The sequence below is a fragment of the Lynx rufus genome, unplaced genomic scaffold (genome assembly GCF_022079265.1).
Source record: "Lynx rufus isolate CCGP_SWC_20201006 ecotype Redwood Valley unplaced genomic scaffold, mLynRuf1.p SCAF_2, whole genome shotgun sequence".
Lineage (NCBI taxonomy): Eukaryota > Metazoa > Chordata > Mammalia > Carnivora > Felidae > Lynx > Lynx rufus.
Genome location: NW_025814834.1, coordinates 54,666,228 through 54,684,527, shown reverse-complemented (window position 1 = coordinate 54,684,527; position 18,300 = coordinate 54,666,228). Strand labels below are relative to the sequence as shown.

General features: G+C 35.2%; 1 protein-coding gene across 1 annotated transcript in view; it reads right to left on the bottom strand.

Annotated features, from left to right (window-relative positions):
* Positions 1-18,300, bottom strand: part of SESTD1 (SEC14 and spectrin domain containing 1) — a 102,911-nt gene that overhangs the window by 37,523 nt on the left and 47,088 nt on the right. The window contains exons 5-8 of the mRNA XM_047085537.1: positions 13,939-14,052; positions 12,208-12,305; positions 9,114-9,169; positions 6,219-6,430 (exon numbers count right to left, since the gene is read on the bottom strand). Of these exons, the coding sequence (XP_046941493.1) occupies positions 6,219-6,430; positions 9,114-9,169; positions 12,208-12,305; positions 13,939-14,052 (480 nt within the window). The remainder of the gene's footprint in view (positions 1-6,218; positions 6,431-9,113; positions 9,170-12,207; positions 12,306-13,938; positions 14,053-18,300) is intronic.

Here is an 18,300-nt window from a genome sequence, read left to right as displayed (position 1 = left end):
CTCTTTCTCCACATCGCCAACATCTGTTGTTGCCTGAGTTGTTAATGTTAGCCATTCTGACAGGTGTGAGGGGGTGTCTCATTGTGGTTTTGATTTGTATTTCCCTGACGATGAGAGATATTGAGCATTTATTCATGTGTCGGTTGACCATCTGGATATCTTCTTTGGAGAAGTGTCTATTCATGTCTTTTGTCCATTTCTTCACTGGATGATTTGTTTTTTAGGTGTTGAGTTTGATCAGTTCTTTACAGATTTTGGATACTAACCCTTTATCTGTCATTTGCAAATATCTTCTCCCATTCTGTTGGTTGCCTTTTAGTTTTGCTGATTGTTTCCTTCGCTGTGCAGAAGCTTTTTATTTTGATGAGGTCCCTATAGTTCATTTTTGCTTTTGTTTCCCTTGCCTCTGGAGACGTGTTGAGTAAGAAGTTGCTGTGGCCAAGATCAAAGAGGTTTTTGCCTGCTTTCTCCTCAAGGATTTTGAAGGCTTCCTGTCTTACATTTAGGTCTTTTGTCCATTTGGAGTTTGTTTTTGTGTATGGTGTAAGAAAGTGGTCCGGGATCATTCTTCTGCATGTCGCTGTCCAGTTTTCCCAGCACCACTTGCTGAAGAGATTGTCTTTATTCCATTGGATATTCTTTCCTGTTTTGTCAAAGAATAGTTGGCCATACGTTTGTGGGTCCATTTCTGGGTTGTCTATTCTGTTCCATTGATCTGAGTGTCTGTTTTTATGCCAATACCATACTGTCTTGATGATTACAGCTTTGTAATACAGCTTAAAGTCCGGGAGATGTGCTCTTAAAATCTACCATGACAAATATTTGCAGAGGCCAAAAATGCATGTGACTATATAACATTCTTTCCTAGCCAGGCTGTTTTCTAAAGGCTGCATGAGAGAATATGTGGAAGACTGTGGGGTCAAACTGGTCAGAAGGACATGTCAAGCAAATGTCAAGCATCTGACCTGAAGAACTGGGAGAACTGGAGCATAGCCTCCCGCTGTACACTTATGCAACTAGGAGTGTATCCTATTTTCCACCCATGATTCCTTTTTCTACAAAGGAAGAAAAGCACATGGATGATCTTAGAAATAACATTTGCAATGCTGGCAGTAATTACTGCCAGAGTAAATAATGAGAATAACGACAGCATATTTCAGTGAAGTGGCATCAGCTCCTTCCCAGAGCACGTGAAAATCTAATTTTTAAATGTAGTAGCAGCAGCAGCATGGAGAAGAACCTCTGCATACCACATGATCTCTTAATGCCACCAATTTAAACTGTGGGGAATAAATGATAATTACATTGGTTATTACCTGTCATAGAGTTTATTAGAGCTATTGATTTCTCTTCCATAATGCTGTCAGTAATAAGACAGTACAAAAGAAATTTGGAAAAATTCAATTTTCACGAATTTAACATAAACAGTGATACTCAACTTTATGATTATCTTTATACAAACAAAAATTTTTTTTCATTTTCCCCAAATTTGCAAGACTATAGACAGTACAGTTTATGCTCTGTGTATGCTGACATGATCAATACACATGACTATATAGCTACATTTACGTAATCATTCTGGCTAAAGAAATAAATCTTTGCCTAAGATGTGACCTGTGAAAAATAGAGAGCAGAAACCATTATATGAAGATTAATGTTCTATCCAATTAATGTGTAACTGACATAAAGAAAATGAATTGTAATAAAGGTTATTTGTTTTTAACCATAATCTCATTACCATCATCACCATCATAAATACCATCACCTCCCTTCTCTAGTTTCTTATCCAATTGAGCTGGTCCATCATTTTAAAACTGCATGTGCCATTCTGTTTTTTTTATCATACCCACTGATCCCATGTAGTAAAGTATAAATGCTGGATGATCCCATCACCTGTGTTCTCTGTGCCTGCACCTCCACATCTAGCTAAGAATTGATAAGGTCACACAATAAGCCAGAAAGTTTCTGCCATAAATCCAAGATTAACACCACCTGAAAATACAAGTACAGTTGTGTGGTAATTTTACTCTTCCAATTCTCACAAAGAAAATTTTGAATTCTCTCCACTTTTATTTTAACCTCATCCTCTTCAACCACCACTACCTACTCCACCTGCAAACCTGTACCTCTAAGCAAACTGCCTTTCTCTGTCTTACTTTACAGAAAAAAAGAACACATCACACAGGAACCCATTCATCTTCATGACATCTGACTTGTACGGAGGCACCTCTGGATCCATCCTACCCACCATTCCTCCTGTTACAATGGAGTTCTCCCTGTTCCATTCTAAAGCTAATCCTTTCAACTGTGCTTTGGAAGTCTATTCATTTCCACTTTGTCAGGAACTTGATAGTATTAATTATCCTTTCTTTCCTGTATATTCAACCCCTCCTTCCAAACAGATACTTCTTCCTGGTCTTTAAACCTCTTACAGTTTTCCACATTACTTTAAAAAGATAAACAAAATTATACCTGACCCCTGTTGTGAGCTGAGTTGTGTTCTTCATAAAGTTGAAATTCCTACCCTCAGTACTTCAGAATATAATCATACTTATCTGAAGATAGGGTCTTTAAAGAGGCAATTAAACTGAGATTGAAAATATATAAACAAAATGAAGTTGTTAGGGCCCTAATCTGACTAGCATCCTTAAAAGGAGGAGAAATTTGGACACAGACAGGTACAGAGGAAGGCAATGTAAAATACAGAAAGATTCTTGGCACTGACAAGCCAAGAATCTGGGACAGATTCTTCCCTCGCTGCCTTCAGAAGGAATCAACTTTGCTAACACCTTCATCTTAAACTTTTAGCCTTTAGAACTGTGGAAAAATAAGTTTCTGTGGTTTAGGCCACCTGGGCTGTGGTACTTCATTACAGCAGCCTTTACCAAATTAATACCACCCTTTTTCTATCACTTCTAGGCATTGCTATTTCTCATCATTCCCTCAGAGACAAAATTCTCAGTGAGTTGTCTACACTCAGTGCCTCCTTCACCACACTTCACTGTCATTCCAAATTCACTCCAGTGTGCTTCCAGCCCTCCATGCTTAGGGATCACCCGTGGCCTCAATCTTGTGCATTCTAATGGACATGTTAAGCTGTCCTCTTATTCCATCTTTTAGAGCATTCCACAGGGTTCCTGAGTCTATCCTGAAATGCTCTCTTCCCTTGGCTTCCATGACACAGAACTCTTACACACTTTTCTCCTCCATTTCTGGCCAATCCTTCACTGCCTTCTTTTCAGGAATATGCTCCTCTATCTTGTCCTTAAATGCTGGAGTTTCTCAAAGCTCAATGAAAAAGACCTCTTCTCACCTTGTCTCAGCACTTTCCCAGGCAATTCTCACCCACACTAATGCTTTTAACTGCCATTTATACATGATGACAAACAACTATGTGATCAGCCCAGACTTCTCTGATTTCTGGACCTGTTTGGGACTACCCCTTCTAATTTTTTGTGTCTCAAAGTCACCTCAAATTCAACATGTCTAAAACCAAACCCATGTTTCTCACACCCTTTTCCACCCACACTTAAACCCAGCATTCCCTAACTGGACAAGACTACCCATCAAGTCTTGCAAGCCAGAAAAATGATTCATCTCTGATTATCTTCTTACTCTTACTCCCATCACTCTCCTTGGGGCTTGGTACAATTGCATTTTTACTCACCACTGTATTCTACCTAGCAAAAACTCACACTACTGTAGACATTCATTTTTTAATAAGGGAGCAATAGATACTATTAATAGAAAACTCATTATATGCTAAACACTAAACACTTTATAAACATTATTTTCTTTAATCTTTGTGGTTTTTTTTTTAATGTTTATTTATTTTTGAGAGAGAGAGGGAGCGCGAGCGTGAGCACAAACAAGAGAAGGGCAGAGAGAGAGGGAGACACACAATCCAAAGCATGCTCCAAGCTCTGAGCTGTCAACACAGAGCCCGATGCAGGGCTTTAACTCATGAACCACAAGATCATGACCTGAACCAAAGTTGGCCCCTTAACCAACTGAGTCACCCAGGCGCCCCTATTAAGCAGGTATTATTATTGTTGTTGTTATCCTCAGTCTACTGAGTAGGAAGCTAGTGCACTGAGAAGTTACACTTCCTTCCCAAGAGTAAACAACTTGGAAGTAGTAGAAAAAGGTGGACCCAGATCACTTAGGTCAGTTATATACCACTATGCTAATCTACCTTTAAGGTTTTCAAAGATACTCTCAGGCTACTTGGCTGAAGTGTACCCAGGTTTAATACTGTCTATAACTTACAAATATATTACATAGAAAAAGTTGTCCACAATTAATGTATGCTTGGAAATCTTCCCTTTATATGTGGCTATCATGAGAAAGACTAAATTCTTTTGCCTGGAATTCACCATCCTCCATGATCCAACTTCCCCTTCCTTTCAAGTCGTTTTCGTTCTAACACCCTGATGTTCTTAGGGATCAACAAACTACTGCCTGCAGGCGAATTCTGACTACCCACTATTTTTGCAAACAAAGTTTTATTTTAGCATAGCCACACATTTGTTTACGTTATGTCTACACATTACAATAGAGTTAAATAGCCACAGCAGCTCCAAGAACTGTACCGTCCACAAAGCCTAAACATTTACTATTTGGCCCTTTATAGGAAAAGTTTGCCAACAACTGAACCAGATATATAGACTGGACTCTAGTGCAATGGAGATAAATATAATGCTACCATTAATCAAGCGCTGGGTTCTTTCAACAAACCTTTATAAAGAGGTCTTGTTACCCCTGTTTTAGTTAATGAAGGGAAGAAAGAGAAAGAAAGGGAGGTTGAAAAAAGAAGGAAGTCAGGGGTGCCTGGGTGGCTCAGTCAGTTAAGTGTCCAACTTCAGCTCAGGTCATGATCTACCGGTTGGTGAGTTCAAGCCCCATGTCGGGCTCTCTGCTGTCAGGGAGGAGCCCACTTTGGATACTCTGTTCCCCTCTCTCTCTCTACCCCTGCCCCACTCATACACAGTCTGTCTCTCTCTCTCTCTCTCAAAAATAATAAAAAAACATTAAAAAAAAAAAAGAAGGAAGTCAAACTGAGGCTCAGGTGGGTGAATAATGTGATCATGATCACACAGTAAATAAGTGGAGGAACTGAGATTTAGATCTTACTTGTTGACCATGCTTTATGATTCAAAGGCCAAAAACTTCCCATGGTGACTCACTGCTTCCTTTTTCCTCAACAGAGTTTGGGATTTCATACTGCTAGTGTTTATTCATGTTAGTCTTTCTGCTGCACAAAGTGCCAATTCTCCTTTAAAACCTAAAGGAGGTGCCTGGTGAAGTCTTTACATATTCTTGGAGAAAAAGCTCAAGTATGCTAAATCTTCCTAGATTACCTACAGCCAGAGGAACAATCCTTCCTATATAAAGGCCCACACATTTCAGTCATACCCTTGAATACTTAAGACTTTGTCCCCTTAACGTGATGATAGCAAAAACCACGTCTACCGTTACATAATTCTATAGAAAACCCACCACAATGCCTTCTACATAATAAGCACTTAAAAAATATTTACCTTATGAACGAATTAATCTAGATAAAAACATTGGGACATTTCAAGGTGGGATTTTTTTAAGAGATTTAAGATCTATTTCTTAGTAATTCAACAGAGAAAAACCAGGATGTGGTCTAAGTAACAGAAATGTCTTAGTATTGAGTTTCAGTATTTTTAGCCTATTGTTTTAACAAAAATTTTAAAAGGAACTAAAGATTCATAAGTATTAAATACATTTAAAGGTTTCTATCAGCATTAAAAAATAGTGAAATTTCATACTAAAATTCCTTATATTACATGTCATCATTTTGCTAGGAAAGAATAACTCTCCATAATGCCTAAATTAACAAAAAAACAAGTTATTAGAAATTAAGAATAAATCAATAATCAACAATAAAATGTTATTTATTGCAAGAATACAGAGACCACAATGTTCCCAACAACTAGTTATTTTTAAAGTTCATAATAGAGTAAGATGTATGCTCAATGTCATCACTGTAGAAATAATATAGTTTTAATGCAAACGCTATTTGTAAAGATATAGAGAAAATGATTTTAGTGTGGTTTGATATGACTTAGGTTCTCTACATAGTATAAATAAGGCTTAGTATAAAATCAGTCACACAGGAAAAATTATTTCTTAAAAACTCTAGCATTTACAATTTTCAAAAGTTAAACATATTCAAATCAGACACCTACCTGCATTACCTTCTGCTGAATCTCCTCTAACTGTGTACGCTTACTACGTTGCCTACAAACTTCCTGGTAGCGAGTATACTGCTCTCTCAGTGAATCTAATAACTTCATAACCTGTGGCTGGGCCAGCAGTTCATCATCCATAGGAGACCATGAGACCCCTCCATCTGAGCCATTAAATCGACGCTGCTGTAATTCGGACAACAATTCATGCCCTTTATGAATGAAAGATACACAGTTATAATTAACATCCATAGAGAAATACAATTCTTACTTATCACTCTTCTCCATTCTAATCCTTTATTTTTAGAACCTATCTGCCTATATGTCTGCCTAACTATCTACCAGGTCATAAGTACTGAAGTGCAACTTTTAAATTTATATAGAAATGAGTTGGAAAACTGCATATATGAATATTAACGTACATATAAACTATACATATGCTATATATCATGAATGTATATACTATATATGCTACACTATTTAGTAAAGATATTTTTTTCTAAAGCTGTCATTACATTCTTTGTTATTTGTAGATTCATTACTCAGGAAATTATGCCAACCAATCCTCTTCCCCTGTAGAACACAGGGGAAGAACGCTCTGAGATTTCTGTATGACGGTAGTAACTAGTATGTCCTATCTGATGATACTAATCAATACTAAGCAGGATGTTGTAGGATTTCAGTATTAACCCATACCCTTAATCATAGCACCTAAGACGAACGCTAACAGTGTAACAACATGTATGATTATAGGGAGAAAGCTTTATTACTGCTACGAAATAAAATTTAAATAATCTGTCTATAGGAATCTCTATAATTATTAACTGCAAATCATGATGGGTCACACCAGGGTCAGAATGGTATTCATTGTTATTCAATTACAGCAAACTCATGTAAAGAAAATGCATTCATGCATGAGAAATTAAAATTGCAGAATGTGCAATATCTAAAACTGTAAATATATTAACAATTTTATTTTATTATTTTAAAAAAAATTTTTTTTTTCAACGTTTATTTATTTTTGGGACAGAGAGAGACAGAGCATGAACGGGGAAGGGGCAGAGAGAGAGGGAGACACAGAATCAGAAACAGGCTCCAGGCTCTGAGCCATCATCCCAGAGCCTGACGCGGGGCTCGAACTCACGGACCGCGAGAACGTGGCCTGGCTGAAGTCGGACGCTTAACCGACTGCGCCACCCAGGCGCCCCTGTTAACAATTTTAAAAGTGAATAAATCACAAACTGTTTTTCCAGGATAATACTATTTCAATTATTAGACAAGGACCAAAAACATATGCAGATACTTTTAAATTCTCTTAATCTTTATTCAGGGAAACATCCTAAACTTAAATGGCTTTAAATATATGGAAACAATTTTTATTATGATTTGAAGGTATTTCCAGTTTCTAAAAGATAACCAAAATTATTCTAAACTTCTCTATTTTTATACTCTCTTCCCATCCCTACTTTAAGACTTAATAGCAGGGGTGCCTAGGTGGCTCAGTCAGTTAAGCATCCTACTCTTGATTTTGGCTCAGGTCATGACCTCATGGTTCAGGACTTCAAGCCCCAGGTCGGTCCCTGCATTGTGTGTGGAGCCTGCTTGGGATTCTCTTTCTCTCCTTCTCTCTCTGCCCCTCCCTGGTTTGCGCACACGCACGTGACTCTCTCAAAGTAAATAAACTTAAAGAAAAAGATAAATAAACTTAAAAACATTTAAGAGTCAATAGCATATTAAAAAAAGAACTTAGTGGCATATAAAGTTAATTTTAAAATACAAATTTAAAAAGTTCTTAATTCAAGGGCTTCAGTAGCTTTGAAAATGTTAAATAGAAACATTGAACTACGTTTGAAACCTAGAGTAAGCCATATTTTTACTGACAGTCTACTGTATCTGCTAAACATGTAGCAATTCAGGGATTACAATTATTTCTTTGTTCTCTAAGGAAGTAAGATCTATACCATACTGAAAACACTTGGCACAACTGAATCAATACAATGCAGATATTTTGAATTTATTTCTTTACTCTTCATTATGTTTTATAATTAGAAGAACAACTGCTTCGAAGACTTTTGCCAAGACTCTACACACACACACACACACATATATACAGTTTATACACATACACATGTGCGCGCACACACACACACACACACACACACACACACACACAAAGCCACTAAGATCGAAGTAATTTATTTTTCTGCTTTTACAATTGATACCCTTAATGTTTTCCTTATGGAAACATTTCCATTAGAGGAGCAGTACCACATAATGATTTCAAAGACCATACTTTGAAACCAAACTGCCTTGGTTCAAGTCCCAACTCCAGCATTGCTAGCTGTGTAACTTGCATAAGTTACTAACCTTTTGCCTCAGTTTCCCCATCTTAAAATTCAGACAATAGTAACCTGTTTTTAGTGATATGGTGATAGATGGAGTTTAACAGTTACTCTTCATGAGCAAGTTTTTCATATCCCTAAGCCTTGGCCTCCTCAAGTACAAAACAGAGAAAATAGTAACAAATTATCTCAACAGATCATTAGGAGAATAAAACATGACAATACCTAAAAATACAATCTTAGAACATAATGACTATACAATAATCTCACAGCAATCCAATGAAATAGAAACTTTTATCTCTATTTTACAGATAAAGAAATAAATACAAATATTTCAAGGGAGAAATAATTTAACTATTTATCATTATTAATACTTTTTAAAAATATTGTGAAGTATATTAACACAGTTAGGTTACACCAAAGAGCAGTCTGAAATTCCCAAGTTTCTATTACATAATACATGCTTAATCAATGTTTATTTCATGAACCAATCAATATACGATTGGTTTATTAGATTATGATTATCACTGATACACACATTTTTTCATCTTACCTGTCTGAAGAACTGTTTCAGGATCAACTGATGGAAGAAAGTTTAAATCCACAGACCTGACAAACACCAAAAGAATAATTTTTTAAAACAGTATTTCTATCCATGCAACCTAAGAAAACTTTTTATATATACATTATCAAAACAAGAGAGTAGAGTATGGAAATGTGAAGCACACTGTTCTACCAGGCTAATATCCTTAAGCATTAAAAAACCAATTAGAGGGGCACCTGGTGGCTCAGTCTGACTTTGGCTCAGGTTATGATCTAATGGTTCGTGGGTTTGAGCCCTGCATTGGGCTGTGCTGACAGCTTAGAGCCTGGAGCCTGCTTCAGATTCTGTGTCTCCCTCTCTCTCTGGCCCTCATCTGCTTCCACTCTGTCTCTGTCTCTCTCAAAAATAAATTAAAATGCTAAAAAGAAAATAAAAAAAAAAAAAGCCAATTAGAGATGAGTGCCTGGGTAGCTTGGTTGAGCATCCAACTCCTGATTTCAGCTCAGGTCATGATCTCACCGTTTGTGGGTTTGAGCCCTGTGTCAGGCTCTGTGCTGACAGTACAGGACCTGCTTAGGATTCTCTTTCCCTCCCTCTCTCTCTCTGTCCCTCCCTCTTTCTCTCTGCCTCTCAAACTTAAAATTAAAAAGAAACCAATTAGAAAATTAAATACTAGTAGCCCCCCAAAAGTCTGCGATAAATCACCAAATACACTACTTGGAAAAAATAGTGTATCATTATAGTATTATTTCAAATATATCAAAGGAATCCATTTTAGTATATTCCCACTGCATATCTGTTCCAAAATGAAATGTGTGACTATATAATAACCCAGAAATGTTAACATTAAAAATGTATGGAGCCATCCTCCAATCAAACATTTACTTATCTACAGCAACCTCTGAGTGCTGCAAATAATCTCTAATATTCATGTGTGTGTGCATTCTCAAGCAGCTGTACTCTCTTCCCTGTACTAATTGGGTTTCATTTGCAGTTGGACTATGCCCTGTATTTTCCTAAACATATAAGGGAAGTAGAAAATGATAGAAAGATAGGGTACATACAAATCAAAACCTAGGTAGGACCTTGCTGCTGGAAATGACAGGTCCTGCTCTAAATCTTTCACTTTTGCCAATTAATCTAGGCCCTCACCTCTTGTGTAGCCAGGATGCTTCCTGAGGAATGACATTAAAAAAGTGATGAAAATTTGTAAGAGGATGGACTTGGTTATCTGGCGTTTAAAAGAGACTAGGCAATAACACTTGAGCTCCTTGGGGAGGAAATGACAAATACAAGATTTTATTTGATACTTCATGTAGTCATGCAAAACAGCATTTCCCAAAACACTGAATAAGATATTATTGGGTGGAGCAAAAGGGTTCCCATTGGCATGTAAGTACAGGAAGTTCTAAGAAACAAATAAGCAGGTTTCTTTACAAGAATGCTTTCTCAGAACCAGTCATTCTTAGAGAGGGAAACATGGTAAACAGCATTAAGCTGTGACCATGAACCCACTTTCAACAGGGACCTTCTTACAATGTCTTTCCTTATGAATATGACTTTAAGAAACTTCAAATTACTCTGGCGGACTATTCAAAACACAAGAGATTTGGCTAATTTTTGTCAAGCAACTTCCATGACATTTTCAATTCCTAAACCGTAACATACAGTATGTGTGTTATCTATACACACACGGATAGTTACACATGTAGAAATTTTACATTTTATATTTTTATATGGTATCTACAGGGCAGTAATGTTCCTAAATGCTTGCTGTGACTTAACTAGATTTCCATTCAAACAATTTGTTTCTATATTTTTACTCTGCTTAAATCAAGATTTGGTGTTAAACTCCAACCTTCTCACATTCCTCTTATTACCTCGATTAACTGATATGTGACTACATTGTATTCATGGAATAAGAAGATGCATTTTATCAAGGTCCCATTATATTTTTAAGATAAGATTCAAAAGATGTAGACAAGGAAGAGTATTGACTCTTTCAAATTTCCTAATGAAAAATTACTGTTCTGGGGCACCTGGGTGGCTCAGTCGGTTGGGCATCTGGCTTCGGCTCAGATCATGATCTCACAGTCTGTGAGTTCGAGCCCCACGTCGGGCTCTGTGCCGACAGCTTGGAGCCTGAAGCCTGCTTTGGATTCTGTGTCTCCCTCTCTCTCTGCCCCTTCCCTGCTCACACTCTCTCTCTCAAAATAAAATAAAAACATTAAAAAAAAAAATTACTGTTCTAGTTACCACTTTGTTGATAGACCAGAAAGGGTTAAGAGTTTTTAACTGGGGAGAGGGATCTGGCCTACCAACAAAAAATGAAAACTGTTAAGATTGTAAAGTCCAATGGAAATCCGTTAAAATGATAAATCTAGTCAGTTACATTTACAGAATACAACTGAACAATTACTTCATCCAAGTGTCATAAAACACTAAACTCCCCAACTTAAACTCATGAATATCATATTTTACAAGGACATAAGAGTTCTAGAAGGTAGGCATTTAAGAACTAATGTATTTAAATAAGGTTATAATAATTTTATTTCAAGCTGCAACCTTTTCCAGACTTCACAACGTAGAACTCTAAAATGAAAATGGTTTCATTTTGAAAACATGTTCTTGCAAATGAATTTTTCACAGTGTCAGAATAAAGTAAATACATTACTATTCATCAAAAAGTCTTTTGTAGAGGGGTGCCTGGATGGCTCAGTTAAGCGTTCAACTTTGGCTCAGGTAATGATCTCATGAGTTTGAGCCCCACATCGAGCTCTCTGTTCTCAACACATAGCCTGCTTCCGATCCTCTGTTCCCCTCTCTCTCTGCCCCTCCCCAACATGCACAAGAACACTCTTTCTCAGAAATAAACATTAAAAAAGAAGTCTTTTGTAGAGAAACTTTGATTCAAATCAAGAAATTTTACATGTAAAGCAAATTCTCATGAATTAATAAATTTAATTCAACCTTTGTATGTCAATTTGATTGGAGAATTGCTTACCTTAATTCTTCTAGCTTGCATTAATAACTGATGTATCTATCCTTCATCAGGTTAATCACAGCTTTGCAAAGGTATAATTGCATGACACTAGCCACCTACCTCTCTTTCTCTTGCTGACTTCCTTTATCACTTCCATTGTTAATCAAAGCAAGTTCATCTAGTAATGATGTAGATTCCTTTGTAAACTTCTCAAAAACCTACAATATGAGATTTTGTTAACATATTAAGAATAATCTTAAAGTTAGTGTTTACATAAGGATTTTCAGTTAAGATCAACAGAATTAGCCAGGCAGAATTCCCTTTCCTTCTCTTGATGCCAGTTAGTACAATTCAACCACCAAAACACAACAACTTAAGGAGAGAAGACAAAATCCCTCCTAGAACAATGAACAGCTTCAATGGAGAAGAAATTTTTAAAATTTAAATAGAGTAAGAAATTATTTTTATTCCTCAATCAGACAAGTTTATTTTTATTCCTGTGTTTCATGGAGAAACATCTGCACCAGTGACAGTTTTAACTACATGAACATAATTTAGACCAGTACTCATCTTCTAATTCCAGTTACAGAACGTTTCTTTATGTTTTTCTATCACCAATCCATACTAGTTGCATATATTAGTTAAAAAGTTTTATATCTAAGCATGTAGGAAAGAATAAATTAGTTATAATTTTAACATTTTTTTTAAGTTTATTTATTTTGAGAGAGAGCATGCGTCTGGGCACACACAAGCACGAGGGAGAGAGGAGCAGAGGGAGAGACAGGGAGACAGAGAGAATCCCAAGCAAGCTCCACCCTCAGTGCAGAGCCGAACATGGGCTCGATCTCCTGACTGTGAGACCACAACCTGAGCTGACATTAAGAGCCAAACGCTCAACTGACTGAGCCACCCAGGTGCCCCTTAACATGGTTTCTTAAAATATTTCTAAAAAGGGATTTGGTTAAGTCTGTTCTTAATAAAGGGGATACTCATTTGTCTGGTATCACTGTCCAAATAAGATGGAAATTGGTTATCCATTCTGAAATACCCAAAAGTTTGTTATTCCTCAATAAAATTAGCAGTTGACCCTTGAACAACATGGTTTTGAACTGCATGGGTCCAAATTGATACACAAATTTTTTTCGATAAACAGTACAATACTATAAATGTATTTTCTCTTATGATTTTCTTACCATTTTCTTTTGTCTGGCTTGCTGTATTATAAGAACTTGGTATATAATATGTATAACATACAAAATATATGCTCATCATCTGCTAATGTTATCAGTAGGGTTCCAGCCAATAGTGGGCTGTTAGTAGTTATGTTTTTGGCAAGTCCAAAGTTATAGACAGAATTTCAATTGTGGAGGTCCCCAACGATTAACTGTAATCTAAACTGACCTAATGAAAAGTTGTTCTTTTAGTCCCCAGCAGTTCAATCCAACAATGCCATTATCATGCAGAGTAGGGCAATTTCAGCCTGGCCAAAGATACATTTTCAGATACCAACTTTAACCTGTCAAACTGCTTTTCAACTCAAAATGATGTTTAAATATCTCTAAAGATGGTACATCAACTAGATTACCTCTTAGGAGAATATGCTACTCTGTTACTCTACTAAAACATTAACGATTTTGACTAGTAATAATACTGCTATAAATGACAACACCAAAAGCAAACCCAAATGTGACTCCAGAGTTATCTGCCTTCAAGCATTATGCTATCATGTGATATGCAATATATTTTATTTTTATAACAAAGAACAATCTGTACTGTAGTTGATTAAAATGATAAAGTTACCAATGTCTTATTTGTATGTAATAACATTTCATCTCATGGTAATATACCAACCAGCCTCTTATTTAACCAGTCCATGTGATCATAGGTGAGACTCCCACCAAAATCTTCTGTTAACTGGCACGGTTCTATATAACGAGTCAATTTATTGGCAGACACTAAAATAACCTACAAAAGTAAAAAGAATATTTAGTAAGCCAATGTTAAAGGCCATGAAAGTAGTAAGGAGATAAAATCAGGTTAAAATATGCAATACTGTTTCCAGATGATGATATGTTATCATGTATTTAATTAATACGAGATTTAATACATTAATAGAAGCATTTAAATTAATCCAATAAACTGTGGATATCTAAGAAATAAACTATCCTATACCATTTATTATACCACTTACAAAAAAACAAGAGACACCAGCAACTCAGATGAGATATTTTCAAAATTTTACCAATATTAATAACTTCTTGGTAATAAAAATCAATGCCTTTGATACAACATATTCAGCAAAAAATTTTCATATGGCCTTAAAATTAGCTAAGCACACTAAAGTGACAAGCACAAATGAGTAAGTCTGGCAATCAAAAAATTATACACTTTCAATTTTCTGTAACATTTCTTTGATTATATATTAACAAAACATGGCCTCCAATGGAGTAAAATTCAGGATAACATAAACTTAAAATTGATGTGTTAAGGTGATAATCTTTTAATGCTAAACTTTAAAAGATTTTAAGTATAAATTAGAGAATGACCTAAGAGATCACTGTGGCACCAAATAAAATTCCAATGAAGATATACAAGAATATAAAATAAAATACACGTATGAGAGAAAGATATTCAAATGGCAGTGTTAATGCAAAAATGATACATGGAAATTCTAATCTACCCCCAAAAAAGATGTGCTAAGAAAAATGTGTTTAATGTGTCCAGCTAGAAAGAACATCATTCACACTCTAACAATAACGAAAGCCAGATAATCTATAAAATTATAACTTTTGTAGAACTTCTCAAAGAGCCAAGGTCACAGAGAAACCAACTAGCCTGAAAATGAAGAAAAGACAGCACCATAGAATGATGGAAAGGGAGCCTACAAAGTGCCATGAGCAAAGTTTTGGGGGATTATGGAACTCTTCTATATCTTGACTGTGGTGAAGGATTTATAACTATATGTATCTGTCAAATCTCCGTAGGCTAAAAGGGGTGAATTTTACTACATGTACATTATTCCTCAATAAAGCTAACTTTTTTAAAAAGTAAAAAAATGAAAAACAACATAAGAACTTGTGGACAAACTACTAGAAAAAGAAAGAAGGAAACGAAAAATTTAGAAACATACCCAATATGCAAGTGGGGTACATCCACACCATGTACGAAGTTATAATATAAACACTAAATGAGGGGAAATTTACCCAAACTGCTAACTGCTTGGTTAAAAGGTGGGGGAAGATAATCTTAGTAAGGTAACAAAACCATGGTATCAAAAGTTCATAAAACTATCAGAGAAAAATTGATTCTACCATAATTAGACTTTATTAAAAAATTGGTATTGAAAACAATGTATTAAGTGCAAACTAAGAGCCTTAAATGTTTATATTAGCAAAAAGAAAGGGTGATGAATAATGAGCTAAGTAACCTATCAAAGAAGTTGGGGACAGGGGGGTAGTGGGGGAACAAAAGAAAAAATTCAAAGATAATAGAAAGAAGAAGGTAAAAAATAAGCAATTAATAAAGCTAAAAGTTGTTCCTTGAAAAAACTAAAATAAAATCAACCAATTTCTGAGACGACAAAGCAGTAAGAAAAGCACAAATATGTAGCAATACAAGTGAAAAGAGCACAGCTACATTGGCAGCAGTGGTTTAAAAGATAGTAGGACACAGAACAATCTTGTGTCAATAAGTATGCAAGGTTACAAGAAATGGACAAATTCCTATAAAAAATAATGTATCACAATTGACATAAGAAAAAAAAAACACCTATAACCAATGAAGTGAATCACTAGACCCCATTTTCAGGAATCATACCATTAGTGGTAATTTTAGTATTGCTATTCTAAGATCACTTGATGAGGAAGAAAGCGAATGATTAATATAAGACATTCTAAATTTTCCCATTCCTGAGGTCCTTGAGAAAGTGGAATTCTTGAGAAGGAAGACACAACAAGGAAAAAGTTCCCCTTATGCTCTTCAATTTGAATTGGAAATATCAATTTAAACTCATGATATCTTTCAACTTAAATAAAAACACACACAATTTTTCTAGTTCTAACCATTAACAGGTTTAGAAATAATGATCAGTTCTGTAGAAATGCACACCTCTAGTATCCAGACTGTTACCTACAAATACCATTTCCCTCTAAAGGGAATCAAGGCTCTTTGAAAAAAAGGCCAATTCCAGGTCTTAGGGCTAGAAACACACATGATGAGCTTAGAATATCTTCTCATCCAGATATCAAGAATGGTATCAAAGACTACTAGGATTGTGCCAAAGTCTTGAAAAGGTTTCCACTGGCCAAAATTGTAACAATTTGCATGTCAATAAAATTAACAAGTGCTATATTTTGAAACATTAAGTATGTTTAATCCAATGAGCTCATACTGATACAAAAGAAATGACAATCATTGGACTACAATGGGGAACAAATTTACTGAAAACCAGCAAACAAAGGGAAACAGGCATTTCTCTCAACTTTCATATACAAACCATACCACTGGGTAAACAAATAATCAATGAAAGTAAGCTTCTCATTACAGAAGTATTCTAGCTAATAAATGAAGAAAGAATAGAACTAGATCATTTTAAATTTTTAATAAATCCACGCATTAAACATAAATGGCTGCTAACATCACAAAAAAAGAAGACAACTATTATGAGTTTCATGATCAAGGAACACATCACCACCAATGAACAGCCTTGGAAAAAGAAAACATGAATCTAATCAATTCTCTAAATCCAACTATCAATTTATGGAAATACAGAGAATCAAAAAGGCAGAAGAATATGTTAAACTACACCATGCAGATGCTTGCTGCCATGAAAAACTATAGGAAAAACAACAATCTGGTCTCTTTAAGAGACATAAGAGAAATAAAAATTGATATTAAACAGCTTTATTTAATGAATACAGAATCCCACAACCAATAATAAGAGAAGTACATATTCTTTTCAAGAAGCATTTAATATTTAAAAACTTGACTGTGTATGAGGCCATAAAAAAAAAGCCTTGGTATATTTCAAAGGAACTGATAATATTCTTTCACCACAATGAAAAAAGGTAGAAATCAATAATCAATCAAATCAGATTTTAAGACTGTATCTACTTGGAAAGGGATCTCAATCAATCACAATAAGCTGCCACTCTTTGGATCCTGATTCAAATCAATCAGTCAAATAATCCATGCACATGCATGATTTATATATAAATTTATAAACAAATTTTAAAGTGAGATATATAATTCATATATATTTTTTATATAACTAAATCCTTTTATAACATTTATTAAGTAATTATAAATTTAAAACCAACTGGCTCTTTGATATTAAGGAATTGTTTCTTTTAAGGTAGAATAATGGTATTAGGTTATATTTTTTTAAAAAGACCTTTATGTTTTAGAGACATATAGTAAAATATTTACAAATAAATTCAAATGTCCTCCATTTCCTTCGCTACAATATCTCCAGTCTTTCTTGACAGAAGTGGATTAAGGTAAGGAGGGGGCAGGATGGACCATGGAATGATGATTGCTGGAACTGGGTATAGGAATTCATGGAGTTAACTATAATATTTTGTGTATTTTTTATGTGTTCATAACTTTTATAATAAAAATACTAAAAGCCTAAAATAAATATAAATCTCTCTTTTAAAAGAATCTTTCCAGAAAGAAAATGCCCCGCCAGTTTATGAGTGAGTTTTAAAAATCAAAGAACAGATCATTTTGATCTTAAACAAATGCTTCCAGAGAACAGAAATGCAGAGAACAGTCCCAACTCATTTCATGACACTGGCATAACACTGATACCCAAGGACAATGTGGGAAAAGAAAAGACCACAAGGACTTGAAAATATCAAGTATTAGCCAATATCAAGCAAGGCTGTGGAAGAGTAAAAATTCTTATACACTGCAACTGGATATGTAAATTAGAATGCCTCTTTGGGAAGCAATTTGGCATTATCTTAAAAATTTGAACATTTCTATAACCTAGGTCTGGTGAATCTGCAAAAAGAGAAAACCTTATACATGTTTCACCAGGAGACATATACAAAAATTTTTGTAGCATATCATTCATAATGGCAAAAGAATGAAACAACCCAAATGTCCATCAACAGGAGAATAACATAGCAGAATAACACAGCGGAATGACATTCACCGGTGAGAATGAATCAACTACATCCACTGCAAGAGTATGCATGAATCTTATAT